The sequence below is a fragment of the Myxocyprinus asiaticus genome, chromosome 16 (assembly GCF_019703515.2).
Source record: "Myxocyprinus asiaticus isolate MX2 ecotype Aquarium Trade chromosome 16, UBuf_Myxa_2, whole genome shotgun sequence".
Lineage (NCBI taxonomy): Eukaryota > Metazoa > Chordata > Actinopteri > Cypriniformes > Catostomidae > Myxocyprinus > Myxocyprinus asiaticus.
Window position 1 is genome coordinate 37,927,517 of NC_059359.1, and position 18,719 is coordinate 37,946,235.

Below are 18,719 nucleotides of genomic sequence, written 5' to 3' on the forward strand. Positions count from 1 at the left end.
GGATGGTAACTCTTGGATCTTTGTCCTTTTTAAGAATCAGACTGATCTGGGCTTGTGTCATGGTTGGCAGAAGCTTTCCATTCTTTAATGTTTCCGTATAAACTTCTAGCAAAAGTGGAGCCAGTTCTGTAGCATAAGATCTAAAAAAATTCAGGGGGAAAGCCATCTGGCCCCAGAGCCTTGCCTATAGGCAAGGCCTTAATTACTTCGCCAAGCTCCTCCAAGGTTATCTCAGAATCAAGAGAATTTTTTGCTCAGTCGTCAGTTTAGGGAGTTCTAATGGTTCCACAAAGTTTCTAATATCCTCTTCAGTAGACGAAGACGAAAAACTATAAAGATCAAGATAGAATTCTTTAAAAGCATTATTAATATCAATGGCCGAGGTAAATATTTCACCACCAGCAGATTTCACTGAAGGAATGGTAGAAAAAGACTCTCTCTGTTTTATATATCTAGCCAGAGGTTTCCCTGCCTTATCCCCTGACTCAAAGTATGACTGTCTTGCCCTGTTAATTGGATCTTGGGGGACTTTATGAAGGACAACGCTTGCTGTGGGCTTGTGAATGTTTTACGGCCCTCCTTAGCATCTATTCTTAATTTGGCCGGGAATATCAGTGCAAAAGTGACCTTCCGTTGATGTAAAAGTTTCTTGCATTCCTTGAATTGATCACGTTTCTCTCTTGTCATATTCGCAAAGTCTGAGCGGTTTGAGTGGAATGATAGACTACAGCCCCACTCGTACATTTATTTATACAAACGACTCGTAAAGTGTGAAAATTGCGGTATGAGTGGAAAGATAAACTACAGCCCCACTCGTACATTTATTTATACAAACGACTCGTAAAGTGTGAAAATTGCAGTATGAGTGGAAAGATAGACTACAGCCCCACTCGTACATTTATTTATACAAACGACTCGTAAAGTGTGAAAATTGCGGTATGAGTGGAAAGATAGACTACAGCCCCACTCGTACATTTATTTATACAAACGACTTGTAAATGTACCTATCTCAGCGAAATACGTGGACAGGTGTCTCGAAACATATCCTGTTGTGTACTAGGTCTATGTCTGTATTATGTCTGCGCGTTTCTTAGAACAATAACATTAACTATCATAAACTATGCTCTCTCGTTCCAGCTTTGAGGCCTCATGAGGTCAAAAGGGTAACCAAAAGGTCAAAAAAGTAACAAAAAGTACATTTTTGGTAAAAAAAAAAAAAAAATTTAAGCAGTTTCTTAGGCTGAGTCTCAGAATGTATAATCTGTATCATTAATACATTTTAAAATTTTTATTTAAATTGATACCAAACACTTGACCCTCTTTTTTTATAAGCCTTTCATTTTTTGTATGCCACTGAAACTGGAAATCTTTAAAAACACCCTCAGAGCTTAAAGGGTTAAGAGATCTCAACAATGTCACAAACTGAGTCAAGAGAGATTTCAGTATGATTAAAGCATCTCCCATCATTTTCTTCAAAGGCTGAATTATCCTGGCGATGCTATCCACATTTGTTTTAGAGGGCTATACTCTTATAATGTCAACTGCCTTATTTGTGTCTATTTTTATTTCTTCTGAGGAATTTGAGCCTAAACATCTGAGAAAAATATGATACTTAAATGAAACACAATTAAGAGCTTAATTAAGTCTCTTGATCTATAAAAGTGAAATAGCACACCTAAGCAATAACATTTTCCTCTGGTCACACACATTAATGCACAGACACTACCTGTGCAACTAGCATAAGTGTCCTGCTTTGCTTCAATTTTCTCTTTTATCTTTGATGTCCAAAAGGATGCAGGACATTTGAATAAGAAATTAGTCTTGCCCACTGTATATTGTGTGATGTCTCAGAAACTATGAGTGATTGTCTGAATATTGATTTAATTTACATTTTTATTAGGTTTGTCTTCCTTTTTCTACTCAAATGATCAAATGATGATTTCCATACCAGAATTATAGTGGCAACCATACATTTCACCAAAATACCATCTGTGAATTAATATGAAATTAACATAAGAAATATAAATTAATATAATACATTTCTTCAAGCTGAGTTAAAAACTTTCAGTATCTTTGTCCATTTTAATTCTTTTTTTTTTTTATTAGCAAACTGAACTGCAGGCAGCAAGCAAACCGTACTCAGACCATATCCAGAGATGTTCTAAGTTCAGTTCGCTTTAAAGGGAGATCATTTGGAGTGTTCACATATGGGTCAAAAATCCTGCGAACCATGCTCAGACCCCTGACACGAAGTGTGAAAACACCCTTATGCTGTGTTCCATTCAAGTCGGATGTGGGATATTCCTGCTTGATATCTCCGATCTCCGACCATAAATGCACTCCTTTGCCAAATGCTTAGAAGATGACGTTTAAGGAAACAAATCTGCAACGCTCCCATTAACTTAACAAGTGTTTGACTGTCACCAGAGATGTCTCCTAGCAACTAAATTCATAAACAATTTTGCAATGCTAGCATTTGTGCTACAGGTGTACGATTATCAAAAGAGAGTATAATTTACCATGTTTTGAACACCTGTCTCTGCTAACATTTGTTAAACACGCTTTAATATCACGTAATGTAGGAACTTTGACTCACTTATCATATTATTTAATAAAAGTGAATGTTTATCACTTATTTTTTTACATCTTCCTGGGTGCCGACATGTTTGTGTGAGTCACACACCTGCATCTCGGCGAAATCGGAGTTTAAAATTTCCACACGACTTTCCAAGTTGGAATTCTGACTTTATGTGGTGTTCCATTTTACTTTTCCTAATAGAAAGTTGGAAAATCCGACTTTCCGAGTTGAATGGAACACACCATTATAATCAGTGTTGGGTAAATTGTTTAAAAAGTAATCTACTACAAATGACTAATTACTTCTTTAATTGTTATCAGATTACATGACTGAGTACCTCATGGAAAAAGTAATTACATTACTAATAGCTTTACTTTTAAGTTACTTATAAAAGTATTAAAAAAAGTTTTTTTGTTTTCTGCTCAACAAATTTATAACAATGTATATATTTCCTCATGCATTGTCGCACACAAGTCATACACTCAGCATCTCAAGTTTCTCCCTTAATATGACTTGATAGTCACAGAAATGCAAACAGATGCACATATGAATATAATTCATGTTAAATTAATTCTACATTAGTACTTATAAGTTATTAACTAATTTAAAACTAACTTAAAATATAATTCAGTATACCACTTTTTTCATTCTAACATGAAACATATATATTTTACAGCACTTATTAATGTTTAATGTTAATTTATATATATATATGTAATATTGTTCATTGTTAATTCATGTTAGTTCATAATGCATTAGCTAATGTTAATATATACATGTTGAAACTAATGTTAATTTGTTTTGATATTAACATTAACCAAGATTAATAAATCATGAAAAAGTATTGTTCATTGTGGGTTAACTAATGTAGTTAACTAATACTATGAATATAACCTAATTGTCAAGTGTAACCAATTAACTGTAAATACAATGTTATTTTGGCATAATGATTACCATAGTATATTTTCATAAGAGTTGTGTACTATATAGATTATTCTGACAGCACATCTGCTTTTTTTTTTTTTAAAGATGCAGCCTGTACCTTTAAAATCATACTTTAAAAAAAATATAAGATAGGGATACCCTTTGTGAGAGATTAATTTGCTGTTCTTCACACCTTTTCTTCCATTGTATCTGGAGCAGTGTGTGTAAGATACCGCATGCATTCCTCACTGTGGAATAGCTTGTGAGAAAGTTGAGTCCATACTTCCTTCACTGCAAAGCTATTTCAAGCCTCTCAGCCTGTAAGACTGTGGTAGAGCCGAGAGGGATCAATCAGTGCTGTCTACCTTTGTTACTCACTGTAAGGTAGAGGAACAGAGATTGATGCAGTCAGATCTCTTTGGGAGAGCATTAGAGGTGATAGATGATTGTGAAAGAGATTCAAGCCTGTAAGTCAAGCCTTCTGGAAGTGAGGATTTATGAGAGCCATCAGAATGCTTAACATGAGCTCTTTCCTCAAACGTTTGTTTGTTTTCTACTGTTTTTATATGGAATGACCTTATGATTAAACTGAATAAACTTAGGGTTTAAGTAGGTTAAGTGTAACTCATCCTGCACTGTTTGTATTATAGACATAAATGATTCTTCAAATAATAGGGCTTGTTGAGGAGAGGTGTGCTATTACTTTTCTAAGCAGCTAGACTTACATTTTGTACTAGCAGACAATGAAAAGGAGTGGGGGAAAACCCCATAGACTTACACTGAAGGAGGGACTTGAACCATATTTAGGGAATAGAATATCATATAAACACACCTAGTACCCTTACATCATGGCGCTGAGTTTATATCAAAATATAAGTGGAATTTTTTATCCCCAAATCCAAGCTCAAAGAATATGCGCTTGACATTATGCTGCTGTATGGCATTATTGCAAAGACTTTTGTCATCCTGCTTATTTTATTATGGTACCAGACAACCTTTTTTCTCCCTTTCTTATTGTTATAGTAAGTTCGTATATTTTGTCACAGAAAGGCGTATACAGGGGCTGCTTGCCTGAAAGACTCCCTGGACTCCATGACACTTTGACATTTAGATCAATAGCTATTGATTGGCTAACTCATTCATACATCCCAGAATTACCCACTGTGAGGTTGTGATTTAACCTGACAACCTTCACTGCCAGAGACTGATATTTAGCTTGTGTTCTACAAATCAATGTAAATACTTGTAAATAGGATAAATTATGCCTTCAACAGTAAAGATGTAACCATATATAATATATGCAATATAATATCATATTTACTGATAGAATACATGGATTTGTTCATTTTTAAAAAGCTCAAATTTGACAAAATGAATGAAAAACAAATAAAATATTATTTGTAAATTAAAAGCATTAGCTGGGATAATGTAAGTAAAATGGACATTATAACTGAAACACACCTTTGAATCGAATCGATTCGAGAGCTTGTGAATCATAATCGGGAAATGTGCATCAATACCTAGCCCTAGTATTGATTACCTATTTGAATAACAAGTGACTTTTTTATGTACACTATATGGCCAAAGGAATGTGAACACAAAAATGACCATTTTTACTATAATACTCTATAATGCTATAAAAACATGTCAGTGAAATATACAAATTTTAGCCAATTATATATACATTTTGAAAAATTTTAAACACTTATTGAAGCATTTCTACAAACAGATTTAGTTTACAACATATGAAAACTGTCCTTTTGAAAACCTGCACTCCTAAAATAATAGCATATAAACAGAGTATAAAGTAGTAGCTTATTAGTATTATGTTTTTAGAAGTTATGGTGTTGTTAATCGTTTTACAGACTGTTAAACAGAATCATTTTAGCTGTTTTAGACAGGTGATCGGTGATCAGCTCAATTCACGCGGGGAAATCCTCAACACTGTGCCTGGATTATTTTAATACATTCATTCTTAATCATTCTTTTAAGAATGTTTAAGTAAGTTACAATTAAAAGGATTTAATTATCATCATAATGTTTTTCTTGTCTTCATTGTTGCTGATGAAGGTCGACTGATAGTGGATTTTGCAGATACCGATAACTAAGGTGGTGTAAAAGGCAGATAACCGATTATTCAGCCGATAGTTAAAAAAAAAAAAAATGTATAGAATGATTTAAAAAAAGCTTAGTCTTTCCTTACTATAAAGGGGACAAGCATTGAGGCTACAAGAGTCCAAAATAAATCAAATAACAAAAGCAGTTAATTGTGCAACCATAATCTTAATAATAACTAGAAAATTTTTAATTTGGTGCATTACGGGAGACTTACAACTTTAAACAAGTCCAAAATACACAAAAATAGACTCTTATTTTGAAATGACAGAGGCTTGGCTAATGCACAATGCTCTATATGCAAGTATTTACCAATGATGCTTTCTATAGCCTATATATATTTAGCAGATGAAGAGTTTATATGTAAATGTTTCATCTGATGAGGTTTATTGATGATGATTAAAAAAAATTAGGAAAAAAAGAAACTATTGGCATAGATTTTTGCAGATAACCGATAGTTCCAAAAAGCAACTATCGGCACAGATTAATCAGGAAAAACGATATATCGTTCTACCTTTAAAAAAATACCCTTAAACATTTTCATCATTACTTTCATTTATGAGATTAACACAGAATATGACGGTTTTTCAAATAACAAATTAATTCTCATTTATTTTGCATGCATACACTATTTTGACAGCACTTCACAGGGTGGGCTGGAACATTGACAGGGGGCACCCTGCAGCACCCTCAGCACCCTTACTTCCCGCGGCACTGCAATTGCCATTAATACGGAGTTGGTCCTCCCAAACAGCTTCCACTTTTGGCCATTTAGTGTAATTTGGTTGTTCTGCACTTAAGAAATTGACTAACCATATTTTAATCTTTTTGTCTTTGACATTTTTGCAGCTGCTGCTCTTGGAAACCTTGTATCAGACTTGGCTGGACTCGGGTAAGAGCTCATGAATTATATCTCTAAAAGTAAAGGTTTTCTTGTTTCTTATTTCAGAAATGCCTACCTACAGACTTAATTGCTCACTTTGTGCCTCAGCCCAAAATCAGAAGTTCAGCTGCTGTAAACATTGTCAGTGTTAAACAACACTATAGTGTTGGCAGAATATGACACATTATTGTTCTGCTAGCTGTCAGTAAATTGGAGGCTTTGGGTTTTTGTACCATTTTAGTTATGAGAATAAATGTGCATCATACACAGGTAGCTGTTTGTTGCCGTGTCAAGAGGCAACAATGCCTGCAACAGGTATTGGGCTGTGCTAATGAAGTAAAAGCTATTTTAGAACCACAAAGGGCTGTGGGAAACACAAACTCACACATAGGGTGGTGATTCACTCGCGGCTATTTTTAGCCTTCACAGCGGTGCGCAATATTTGAGCGCTACTCAAGAACAGCATCTAAGATGTAGATGCTCAATAGTTCGGTTTACTTATAATATGCATTTAGAACGGCACCGGAGGTGCATTTTACCAGAATTTTAATAAGAAGCGAATTCAACTACTGTGAACTTGCCTACAAACAGACACATACAGGACTTCCTGGGGAGTTCAGAATGTCAAAATAAAAGCGTGAGGGTTTTAAAAGTGCACAATTTAAATATATTACCGTTGTATTTCAAATTAAAATTGAAAGTTAATAATAATAATAATATTAATAACAATTTATTATTATTATTATTGTCACCATTAGTATTTGTTTACAATTTATAACAATATTTAAGTTGAATGGGTTCCAAAAAATAACTGTGTGAATGAAAAGTGGACTGATGTCTTACAACTAAATTGAACAAAAAAGAGATCTGAATCCTTTAAAGTCCAGATACTAGTTGAAACATTTTTGAAAAAAAAAAAAAAAAGGCAAAAATAAAACACTGGTTTTCTTTTCTACTGAAGACTTGAAGACTGGAATTACTGTTAATTTTGCTGCTACATTATCCAGTATACTAGTTAATAATAAAGTGTTTCTAAATAAGCTATACATTTATATTGAAATAATGTGTAGTTAGAAGTTTGTGTTTCTTTACATATTAAAGAGTACTCCCAATTAGTTCCACACAATAATATAAAGATATTCTAAACTGATTATGCAAAAAAACAACACTGGTATCGGCTTGGGATCGGTATCGGCCGATACTGAGATTTCCGATATCGGAATCAAATTAGAAGAGAAAAAGTGGTATCGGTGCATCCCTAGTTTGTAGTAGCTTTAAGAAAAGAAGAATCCAATGCCCTGTTGCAAAAAACAAAACAAAAAACAAACAAACCCTTAGTGTTATATATGAGGGTATAATAACAAAGAGTTTTCTTCACTAATGCAGTTTCTTGCAACTGTCCACAAGATCTCAGCAGCTAAAGATCCAGTATTCCTTTGCTTAAGATTTTCTGCATGTTCTTTAGGAATGATGAGTAAGCATTTCATGACTTTTTAAAGATGAAACAGAGATATGGGCTTAGTGCTGAAGATAACAGTTTAGGGAAGCAAATATAGAAGAATTAAAGGAACAGTTCACCCATTTACTCACCCATTATGTCATCTCAAACTTGTATGACTTTCTTTCTTCTGCGAACACAAGTGAATATATTCTGTTTGAGATATGAGGTTATGTCCATACATCGCAAGTCAATGGGTCCAACATTTTCAAGCACCAGAGGGGACATAAAGGCATCATAAAGGAAATCCATACGACTCATGTGGTTTAATCCATGTCTTCTGAACCGATACCATCAGTTTTGAATCAGAGCAGACCAGAATCTTGACATCTGCAGTTTCATTGATGCGATCATGATTTGAAGCTAGATTGCACTTGCTCATGCTTGACACATGCACATGTCAAGATTTATAGTTAAAAAACATTTTTTTACAATTTGGTCTGTTTCTCACCAAAAAGCAAAAAGACCCTGTTAACTTGCATTGTATGGATATAAACACATCAAATCTCCATCAAAGTATCTTTGTTTGTGTTCTGCGAAAGAAAGAAAGCCATAAGAGTTTGAGACAGCATATGGGTGAGTAAATTATGTGAGAATTATAATTTTTGAGTAAACTATTCCTTTACACAGATGGAAAGATCCAATCTGAAGGAATATTGAAATCATTTGATGTTATGAGCATATGTTTTATATTGAGTCTACAAATTAATTAGTTACATCTTGTGTATTTGTTCATTTGTTCGCACAGTTTTCTGGCAGCTGAGGTTCATTCTGCTCAGTATTGTAGAATACATAAAGTATTGAACTGCAGATCACTCTCCACTGGCAGCACCACTGCTGTCTGTCACTGAAGATAAAATGTCTCTTTGTGAGCTACAGCTCCTGGACAAACATCGCTGAATCAAATAGAATTATGCAGTTATTCCCAACCAGGGGTATGTGTGTACACCAGGAGGTACTTAAGCAAGTTCTAGGGGGTAAAATATCAAATAATCAATCCTGAATCTTTTTTTGTAGTTAATGTGTTAGCACTGGCAAAGCATTTACAAGCATTTCAGGGTTCAATGTACTGTTAGTAAGCTGTGCAAATGACAAATAAACTTGACTTTAACACCATGTTCTAACCAGAGATTACACGATAAAAATATCTTCCATGTAAATCTGAGTTTTTGTCTTAACCAGCCATGACTGCTTCAAGTGATGAAGGACAAGTCGATTGCTTCGTGTGAATGGCTGCATCTGAAAGCTGAGGCCCCACTGCCTAACTTCACAAGCAGTGTTTTGTGTATGAAGGCACCTCGTAAAGACTGGTTTCAGACAGCCTTTCAAGACATCGTAACATCATGTCTAATTATCTAAAACAAATTCAAGTGAGCTTTAGACATAACCAAAAATATTTTAGTAACAACCATTCTTATTTCTCCCTTAAAATGGTGTCGTACGGGACATACAGAACATACAGATCGTGTCTGGTTAGGACACTTACAGTGTAAGGAAAGAAAACAATATATATATACACTATATTGCCAAAAGTATTCGCTCATCTGCCTTTAGACGCATATGAATTTAAGTGACATCCCATTCTTAATCCATAGCGTTTAATATGACGTCAGCCCACCCTTTGCAGCTATAACAGCTTCAACTCTTCTGGGAAGGCTTTCCACAAGGTTTAGGAGTGTGTTTATGGGAATTTTTGACCATTCTTCCAGAAGCGCATTTGTGAGGTCAGACACTGATGTTGGACGAGAAGGCCTGACTCGCAGTCTTCGCTCTAATTCATCCCAAAGGTGCTCTATCGGGTTGAGGTTAGGACTCTGTGCAGGCCAGTCAAGTTCTACCACACCAAACTCGCTCATCCATGTCTTTATGGACCTTGCTTTGTGCACTGGTGTGCAGTCATGTTGGAACAGGAAGGGGCCATCCCCAAACTGTTCCCACAAAGTTGATAGCATGGAATTGTCCAAAATCTCTTGGTATGCTGAAGCATTCAGAGTTCCTTTCACTGGAACTAAGGGGCCAAGCCCAGCTCCTGAAAAACAACCCCACACCATAATCCCCCCTCCACCAAACTTCACAGTTGGCACAATGCAGTCAGACAAGTACCGTTCTCCTGGCAACCGCCAAACCCAGACTCGTCCATCAGATTGCCAGATGGAGAAGCGTGATTCGTCACTCCAGAGAACGCATCTCCACTGCTCTAGAGTCCAGTGGCGGCGTGCTTTACACCACTGCATCCGACGCTTTGCATTGCACTTGGTGATGTATGGCTTGGATGCAGCTGCTCGGCCATGGAAACCCATTCCATGAAGATCTCTACGCACTGTTCTTGAGCTAATCTGAAGGCCACATGAACTTTGGAGGTCTGTAGCGATTGACTCTGCAGAAAGTTAGCGACCTCTGCGCACTATGCGCCTCAGCATCCGCTGACCCCGCTCTGTCATTTTACGTGGCCTACCACTTCGTGGCTGAGTTACTGTCATTCCCAATCGCTTCCACTTTGTTATAATACCACTGACAGTTGACTGTGGAATATTTAGTAGTGAAGAAATTTCACAACTGGACTTGTTGCACAGGTGGCATCCTATCACAGTACCACGCTGGAATTCACTGAGCTCCTGAGAGTGGCCCATTCTTTCACAAATGTTTGTAGAAGCAGTCTGCATGCCTAGGTGCGTCATTTTATACACCTGTGGCCATGGAAGTGATTGGAACACCTGAATTCAATTATTTGGATGGGTGAGCGAATACTTTTGGCAATATAGTGTATATATATATATATATATATATATATATATATATATATATATATATATATATATATATATATGTACCCTGTATATATACACAGTGCTTTTTACTCATTTCATTCACACTCCTTTTCATCAAAATCACGTCAAATAAGGTTTCCCTCTGCTTTCATTTTATAGGGAGAGGAAACTTCCTAGTATTGATTGTTTTTAGTTTCAAAGTGAATCACTGTTAATAATGGCCTCTTTAATAATTATAATTATAATGCTAAATGATATCCAATATAATAACAGTTAACAGGAATGCATTTATTTTTTGGTGGCAATAAAGTGGCACTTGAGCCCTACTACTACTGAGCTTAGGGGGTACATAAGATACTGGTATAGAAACACTGGAATAATGTAAAGACTTTATTCCAAAATGATCTCTTTTCTCATGTCCAATCCTATCAAACAGCTGATGCTCTGTCAGACTGTCTAGTTTTCAGCTATCAAGAGAAGCTGCCGTAATGATTTCAGCCTTATGGTCCAAGACATCAGTAATTATCGAGGAAACTGAAAAGAGAACTTCCTATCAGGATGAAACCTCTTGAGTGCTTTAGACCATATCAGACACAATTAAGACTACAAGCATGGGCTGTTTTCCTGTTGTTTTTTTACAGTCCTGTTATCTTCTGTTTGAACTTTATTCCACTTTTATGCTGTTAAGATCAATCAGTTTCTTACAGGTCTATCTAAATGGCATCTCTTCTATTCCTTTGAAGGGCTGGAACAAACTTATAGTTTATTAAGCAATAATCAGAATTAACTGTGTGGATGGGAATAAGGTTCCAACAGTCTTTAATATGCATGTTAAAAGTCCCTTGCAGCTTGCACCCCAGGTTCAAATCCCGGACGAGCCCCCATTTATCAGGACAAGGTGGGAGACGCCAAATAGATGATTGCTCGTAAAAAATAGAATATTAAAAGAATTTAACATTATTATGCAACTATTACTATTTTGTACTATATAGAGAGTTCAGATGAGACATGAAATCCATGAAAAGCTTATAGTTTGTTATCTTCTGCACTAAACAGGTTGAGGATCTGCAGCTTTGCTTAGAGCTAAAAAAAATAGGGAAAATCTTCTCCAATTTTACTGACTGTATTTCATTAGTATCTGCTAATGAATCGAGACTTCACTGACTGGTGCTCACATGGTTTTGTATAGAAAGAAACACCTAGTAATCATCTCAGCCAGACTGCCTAGTGCCTCCAGAGTACAGAACTGACTGTTAAATATTATTGAGCCTAGAGCCTATCACCTCCTCAATCTGCTGTTTACTGCAGGACTTGTTTGTTTCCAATCACAACTGCTCCTGAGTGTAATTATTCCTCTACATTGGCATGATGAGTGAGCGTAGACACTCTCTGGGGTAGAGTTCAGATCCCACACAATTAAATGTGAAGTAATGTTGCTATAACAAGACAGTGATGTGTGGGGTGGGTTTTTGTTTGCATGGAAAAAAATCTTAATCCGTATTTTTGTATTGTTTTCCAGTAGAAATATCTAAACATCCTTAAAACAAGATACCCTTACTTGAGAAGCAAAAATGCGTAAGAGACCTGGAAATATCAGGGAATTTTAAAATTGTGATTTCCAGGCCTTAAAAGTTATGGAAATCAGTAAAATAAAATGTACAACAGTTAGTTCCGATCCTCGAATCTGATTGGACGAGAGACGTTCCATGAGTACTGATGTCTCACACCATCAGCACTCGGATGCTTCACTGTGTGTATCACTCTGCTTGTGTTCTTGCTGTTCTAAACTAAAGTGTAAGAGCAGTGCAGATGTTTAAAAGAGCTAGATGTGTGTGTCTTTACATTTTCCCTGTGACATTAAAGATGTTAGCCAGCAGGTGTCGACAAAAGACAATTTTTATGTGTAATGAGCCAGTAAAGTTTAACGTGCAAGTTGACGCACGTCAGTCAGTGAGCAGTTTCTTAGAAGTCATCGGCATTGTCTCTTACTCCATGATCGCTCGGATTACTACTGCAACAATACAGCTGGGAAATACAGTTAAACTAACAGCATCAGCATTAAGGCATATCACAGCTGAGAGACACAACAGACTCAAGGTGCGTAGCTATTACCGGAGTTTCTGAGTTGTGAGGAGATCTAATCAACATGGTGGAGGAGAGAACAGTCTCTCACTCCATGATCGCTCAGATTATTACTACACTAACACACTACAGCATCTGTGCTTGAGAGTCGTGACAGACGCAGGTAATAATCGCACACGCTCAATCTCTCTCTCTCTCTCTCTCTCTCTCTCAAACACACACACACACACACATCATTGTTTCTCCAGTAACTTACTAGAAACAGCCCAAGCCGTCTTTACTAGTTCTAAAGTGACATTTTTTAATTAGTAACAGAGGCTTGTGCGGATCTTTTGATCTAGAATCGTCAGATTCTGATCCGTCACGTAATAAAGTAGTTCCATGCACAACTGCGTTTTTTGTGACAGTCCTTAGTTTTTCATCAGTTTTTCCTTACTTGTTCATTGAACTGTTGTATATAAGCAATATCACACTCGCACTCTTGCTATATGAGCCCTGCTGCCACGTGTCTGCGGCCAAATCACAGCCATGCTGATGTAGGGCCATGCAGCACTCTTGCTCATGTGATATTGCTTATATATAAAGAAAAATTAAAGTGAATATCTTTTTTCTAGTAATGCTCAGCATTACTAAATATTTAATCTAGAAATTTCTAGAAAAGTTTTTTTTTTCTTTATCCAATAATAACAAAACAATGGAAAAGTAATGGAAATTCAATGGTTGAAAATTAGCAAATAGTTTTTCTTGTTTTAAGCATAATCCTCAGTAAATTTAGCCAAATGTTTACTTACAAGTAAAAACAACAGTTAATTGCAGTAAATATTTTTTGTATTATTTAATTGTATTATTTTTAAATTACTTATTTAATTATTTATAACATTTTATTTAAGATATATTCTCTGAAAAAAATCAGTTTTGATTTTAAACTAAATGTGTCTTGTTTTAATATTTTCATTAGATATTTTTATTGGAAAACGACAAAATATTGATTAAGAAAATTGCATTTTTATTGTGTGGGATGGATTTCTGTTTTAACAAATCTTATTTGTATTACCTAGCCTGGCGTAAAAAGAAATGTAGTTATTTTATCTGTTTCATGGACCACATGTTCTGATGTTGCTTTTGATAAGTTATTTTTATGGTTTTCGTCAATAGAAATGTTCCTGTCATGCAGTGATGTGTTTCTCTGTCTTTTAGTGATAAAGTACCATCTGTTCTTTAATCTGTATCTCAGTAAAACAGGCTGAGTTTTTTCTCTGAATACTGTTATATGTGTGTGTGTGTGTGTTAGTCTTGCAGGTTACGTGGAAGTGCTGGCCTGTAGGCTGGGGATGCAGATTCCTGATTTGAGTCCCAAGCAAGTAGATATGTGGCAGACCAGAGTTAGTTCTCACACCGTGAGTAGTTATTTCACACTTTCCTTTGGGGACATTGCTTTGTACTGATGAAAAACAGCCTAAGTACCCCTTATCTATGAAGTAAGACACTTGAGTGTTGCAACAAAGGACTGCAAAGGAAGAGAAAATGTTTCCTCTGTTATTGTCTCTACACGACCATCATTTAGGAATCAGCAGCATACTTTTTGTATTTGGTGGCCTGTACTGTGAGATAAGCTGTTCTTTTGTTGGGCCTGTCTGCAAACACAAAGTGCCTCTCAAAGCACCTGCCAAACTTTCTGCTTTTACCTTCTATTAAAGTTTCTGTTTTCAGCAAATGTACAGTAGTCACTGGAACAAAGACCACATTTGACGCAATCAGCATAAACAGGCTATAATGGCTGCTTTTTGTTTATGTCTTGTTCTGTATTTTCCTTCGAAAATACAGAATATAATCGATTTGGTCTGCAAAGATTAATGTTATTTAGCACTCCGATATGCAAGAAATGAACAGCTCACTGTACAATGAACTTTCTCCACTTTTAACCACATTTATTTGAGTGGAACAGGCTAACATGACAAACCCGCTGAAGTGTGAAACTCTAATTAAAGGCCTTTATTGGAGGATGCTTGAAAAGGTCACGTTACATATTGGGCTAAACTAAATTTGAGGTACTGCTTTCCACCGGAATTAATTCCTTACCTTTGTTTTAAAGGGTTATGCTCTGGGGGAAAAAGATAGATTGGTTGGACTAATACGAAGACCCATTTCCATCTTTCACAAAGATGGTGTTTGCTTACCAGCCTGTCAACACTGCAATACTGCCTTGTGCGAAACTACATAATCAGACCTGTAGTTCTCTGTAGGAAAATAGTACTGTGTTAGTAACAGACAGTCATAAGTTACTTTCACACAAGAAATGAGGTGCTAGTTTAACTTTTAATTTGTATGTGATTGGATAAGTTTGATTTATTAATATGGATATCAAATCATATAATTAATTGTATTATAATTTGTACGTTTTCTCGGTTTGTTCTCTCAGGGCAAAGCCATCGGCGTGGGCATTGGCTGCATACTAGGCATGTTCCCGCTACTTTTCTACAAAGACGATGAAGATAAAGCAAAAAAAGAAGGAGAAGAAGCTCAACCAACTTCTAAGGACACCAAACGTGTGTGAGCAGCCTCTCTATAGGGCATCTGATGTAAAGACTGACTCACCTGGAAAACAAAAGAATCCCAGTCAGACTCCTACAGCACACACTTTGGTTAAACTAAAGTGCATGAGGTTTTATAATTTTTTTAATTGTGTTGAAACCCCCCACAGTGGTGCACAAATTGAACATTTATTTGAAACAGACAGACAGAAATGAGAGTGTGCATCATTCTCAACCATAATAGCTGCCTCCAACACTGTTGTAAGTGGTTCATGTTTTTTTTTTTTTTATTTGATGTAGTTTTATTTCACTCCTATTAGAAGTGTATTGTTAAGAGACCACAGTACAAAAAGCTTGACCTCTTTCTTATTAACTTGACCCAGTCCCCATTCATGCACCAGTGATGCAAATTTATTCAGGTCATGGAGGCCTACGTGCTGCTTATTTAATGTTAAATACTTATGAAGACTGATAAGAGTGCACAACAGCTTTTTTGTGCAGTGCTGTATTTAGCTGATGGCTTACTCCTGTTTATTGTGAAGATGAACTTAAGGATAGAATTTCAGAATCTTGCAGTCCTAACCAGGCGAACAGTATGGAAAGATATTTGTGCCACTTTGATTTGAAAATGTTTACTTGAAATTGAATATGCCGTTTTGAACTTGAATTACACCAAACTTGAAATTCAAATGTACATGACATGAATTCAGATCATCAAATCAGTGAATCCAAGAAGGCTACGTCGCATTTACGCAAATCTGAAAGTAAAACCTGAATTGTACCAACGGAAATTTTGTAACCTGAGTCAGAGTATTAAAATTTTGAATCTGAATTTTAAGATCTGAATTAGTTCAACATACATTGTTTGATGTAATTAAAGTTGGAAATTGCATATTCAATTTAAAGTAAACATTTTCAAATTAAAGTCTTAAAATTTCAATTCAAATGCTAGTGGCACAAATATCGTTCCATATGCCGCAAAGTTTTTAGGTGACAAGTAATTGCAGTAAAGTCTGTCCACAATGAAAGCAAAAATGCAGTGTGATGCAACACAATTACAGCCAATCAGAAAATAGTTTAAGTTTAATATACAGGAGCAGGATTTTGGACCAATGAGGTTTAATTGTGGGCGGGACTACCCAAGGCAAAGCTACAGAAATCCAACAACCAACCAAATCTCCTGTTGCTTGTCGCTTTATTGAGTCATGTCTGGTTAGGACACGGTGTTATGGGACACTTGTAGGACAGGATATAAGAATCATTTTATAATAGCACCTGAATCTAACACTACACTGATTTTAAATTAAAGTCTGTTGTCATTTGTTGAGTATATTACATACAATTGAAGTAACCCATAAACCTTGCAATATATTTTACTTTAAGAACAATTGAAACAATAGGACTTTTTTTATTTTCTTCAACCTGCTTAACTAAGCATTAGATTAAGGTTGGAAATGGAAGAAAATGTGCTTCCTGTTCTTGCCACCAGTTTGCAGCATTGAGTCGAGTTTCAGAATTGCAGTTGAGGTATAAGACCAACAAAAAAAAAAGAAAACTCTAACATGGCAAAATCCAAGCAAAAGTTGTATCGTAAGTTCTGTTGTGGGAATTGTTGAATTGTTATGTGCCTTATTGCATGTACAGTCAGCAGTTGCCATTAATGTGATTGGAAATGTCATCTGAATGTCTTTTTATCTGAATGTCTTTATTTTAACCCACAAGCTAAAACACAAGATATAACTGCTGCATTATTTATTGTAAGTATTATCATCTCTATAGTCCAGAACAATATTTGCACATATTTTGTTCTAAATGTAATCTATATTATGCATTTCTCATGCTATCTACACATTTCTATTTTTTGTGTTATCTGATAGGTTGGTCGGTTTGTTCTAGTTTTTGTTTTTTTTTTCCTTCAAAGTTAAAACTTTAAAGACAACCTGAAGCAGCGTTCGCAGAACCTCACAACCCCAATGTAGGATGTGACTTAATTTCGTTGATTGGGAATTGATTGGATTGTGAGAAGTGGTTTCTAAATAACAGTTTGTTACAGAGGTTTGAAAAAACAAGGCGAATAGGTTATTACATGTATTAAGAAAATAAATAGGGTCAATTCTGATTTCACATAGATTCAGTCTAGTCTAAATGATACTTTTTAAGTAGTTTTTTTTATTATTATTATTATTATTCTATAGTACATTTTAGTCTATTATAACTTGAGCAATTTCAACATATAACAGGAAGGAATCAAAGCATGTCTTAAGGGAGCATTCTGTTACTCCACACAGAACATTACTTAAGATTCTAGATCATCGTAACCATGGAAACTGTCCGTCTCTTCAATAGAGAGGCTCAATGCTGAGCTCTGTCGGACAGGGTGGCCTAAATATAATCTTGGTCATTTCATGAAATTCAATGGAGATCAAGTTTAAGCAAGCATGACAAACTTGTGCATGTATGGTTCTCAGTTGTGAAGTCAAAGATAAATGAGATTATACAGTAAGTGATTAAGCTTAAAGTGTCAATTTGTCCTATATTGATAATAGTGATTTAATTCGAGACCTAAACGGCTCTATGCGTTACAATGGAAACAAAAATTATAGATGGAAGGAGACATTTTATACATGCATGCATTTCAAATGAATTATTTATGTCTTTAAGAAATAGTGGAAAGTAGTCATTTGAAACAATCATTGTTCAAGGTTATTTGTTCAAATTTGTTTATTGTTCAAACTTACTTGCATGCTGTTATGAGAACTTTATGTTGCACTGAATAAATCAGCATCATGTCCATATAGTATGCATAAGAGAAAAAAACCTGATATTTTCTTAAAATTGAAAACCTTACCTCAATAATTAGAGTGAGTAAAATCTTCCCTTTTGTGTCTGCTTCCATTTTCTGACTGCATGTCTGCTTATTACAATGATTTTACAACAGGAAGCCACTGACATATATTTAACTAACTAACATTAAAGAAATAGTTCACCCAAAATTGAAAATTCTCTCATTATTTATTCTCCCTCATGCCATCCCAGATGTGTATGACTTTCTGTCTTCTGCGGAACTCAAATGAAGATTTTTAGAAGAATATCCCAGCTCTGTAGGTCCATACAATGCAAGTAAATGGATACCAAAATTTTGAAGCTCATCTGGGATGGCATGAGGATGATTAAATGATGAGAGCATTTTCATTTTTGGGTGAACTATCCCTTTAAGTGAAACATGCAGCTGCAACACACAAGAGTGGCAGTATGTTAGCAAAGCACAGAACCTGTTGAAGATCCACATTTGAATTATTTAAAGGGATAGTTCACCCAAAAAATATATATGATGAATGTT

The 18,719-nt window shown here is 35.5% G+C and overlaps 1 protein-coding gene across 6 annotated transcripts in view; it reads left to right on the top strand.

The window, feature by feature from the left end:
• The window catches only part of LOC127454422 (transmembrane protein 65-like), an 83,232-nt gene extending 64,978 nt beyond the window's left edge, over positions 1-18,254 (top strand). For 3 of the 6 annotated variants that reach the window (XM_051721615.1, XM_051721614.1, XM_051721616.1), the window contains 3 exons: positions 6,467-6,509; positions 14,140-14,245; positions 15,268-18,254. In XM_051721615.1, the coding sequence (XP_051577575.1) occupies positions 6,467-6,509; positions 14,140-14,245; positions 15,268-15,402 (284 nt within the window). In that variant the 3' untranslated portion in view covers positions 15,403-18,254. Of the gene's footprint in view, positions 1-6,466; positions 6,510-8,746; positions 9,369-14,139; positions 14,246-14,940; positions 15,150-15,267 lie in introns of those variants that run through there. The other 3 variants (XR_007899530.1, XR_007899531.1, XR_007899532.1) reach the window with 3 other exon arrangements.
• Positions 18,255-18,719: the final 465 nt, after the last annotated feature.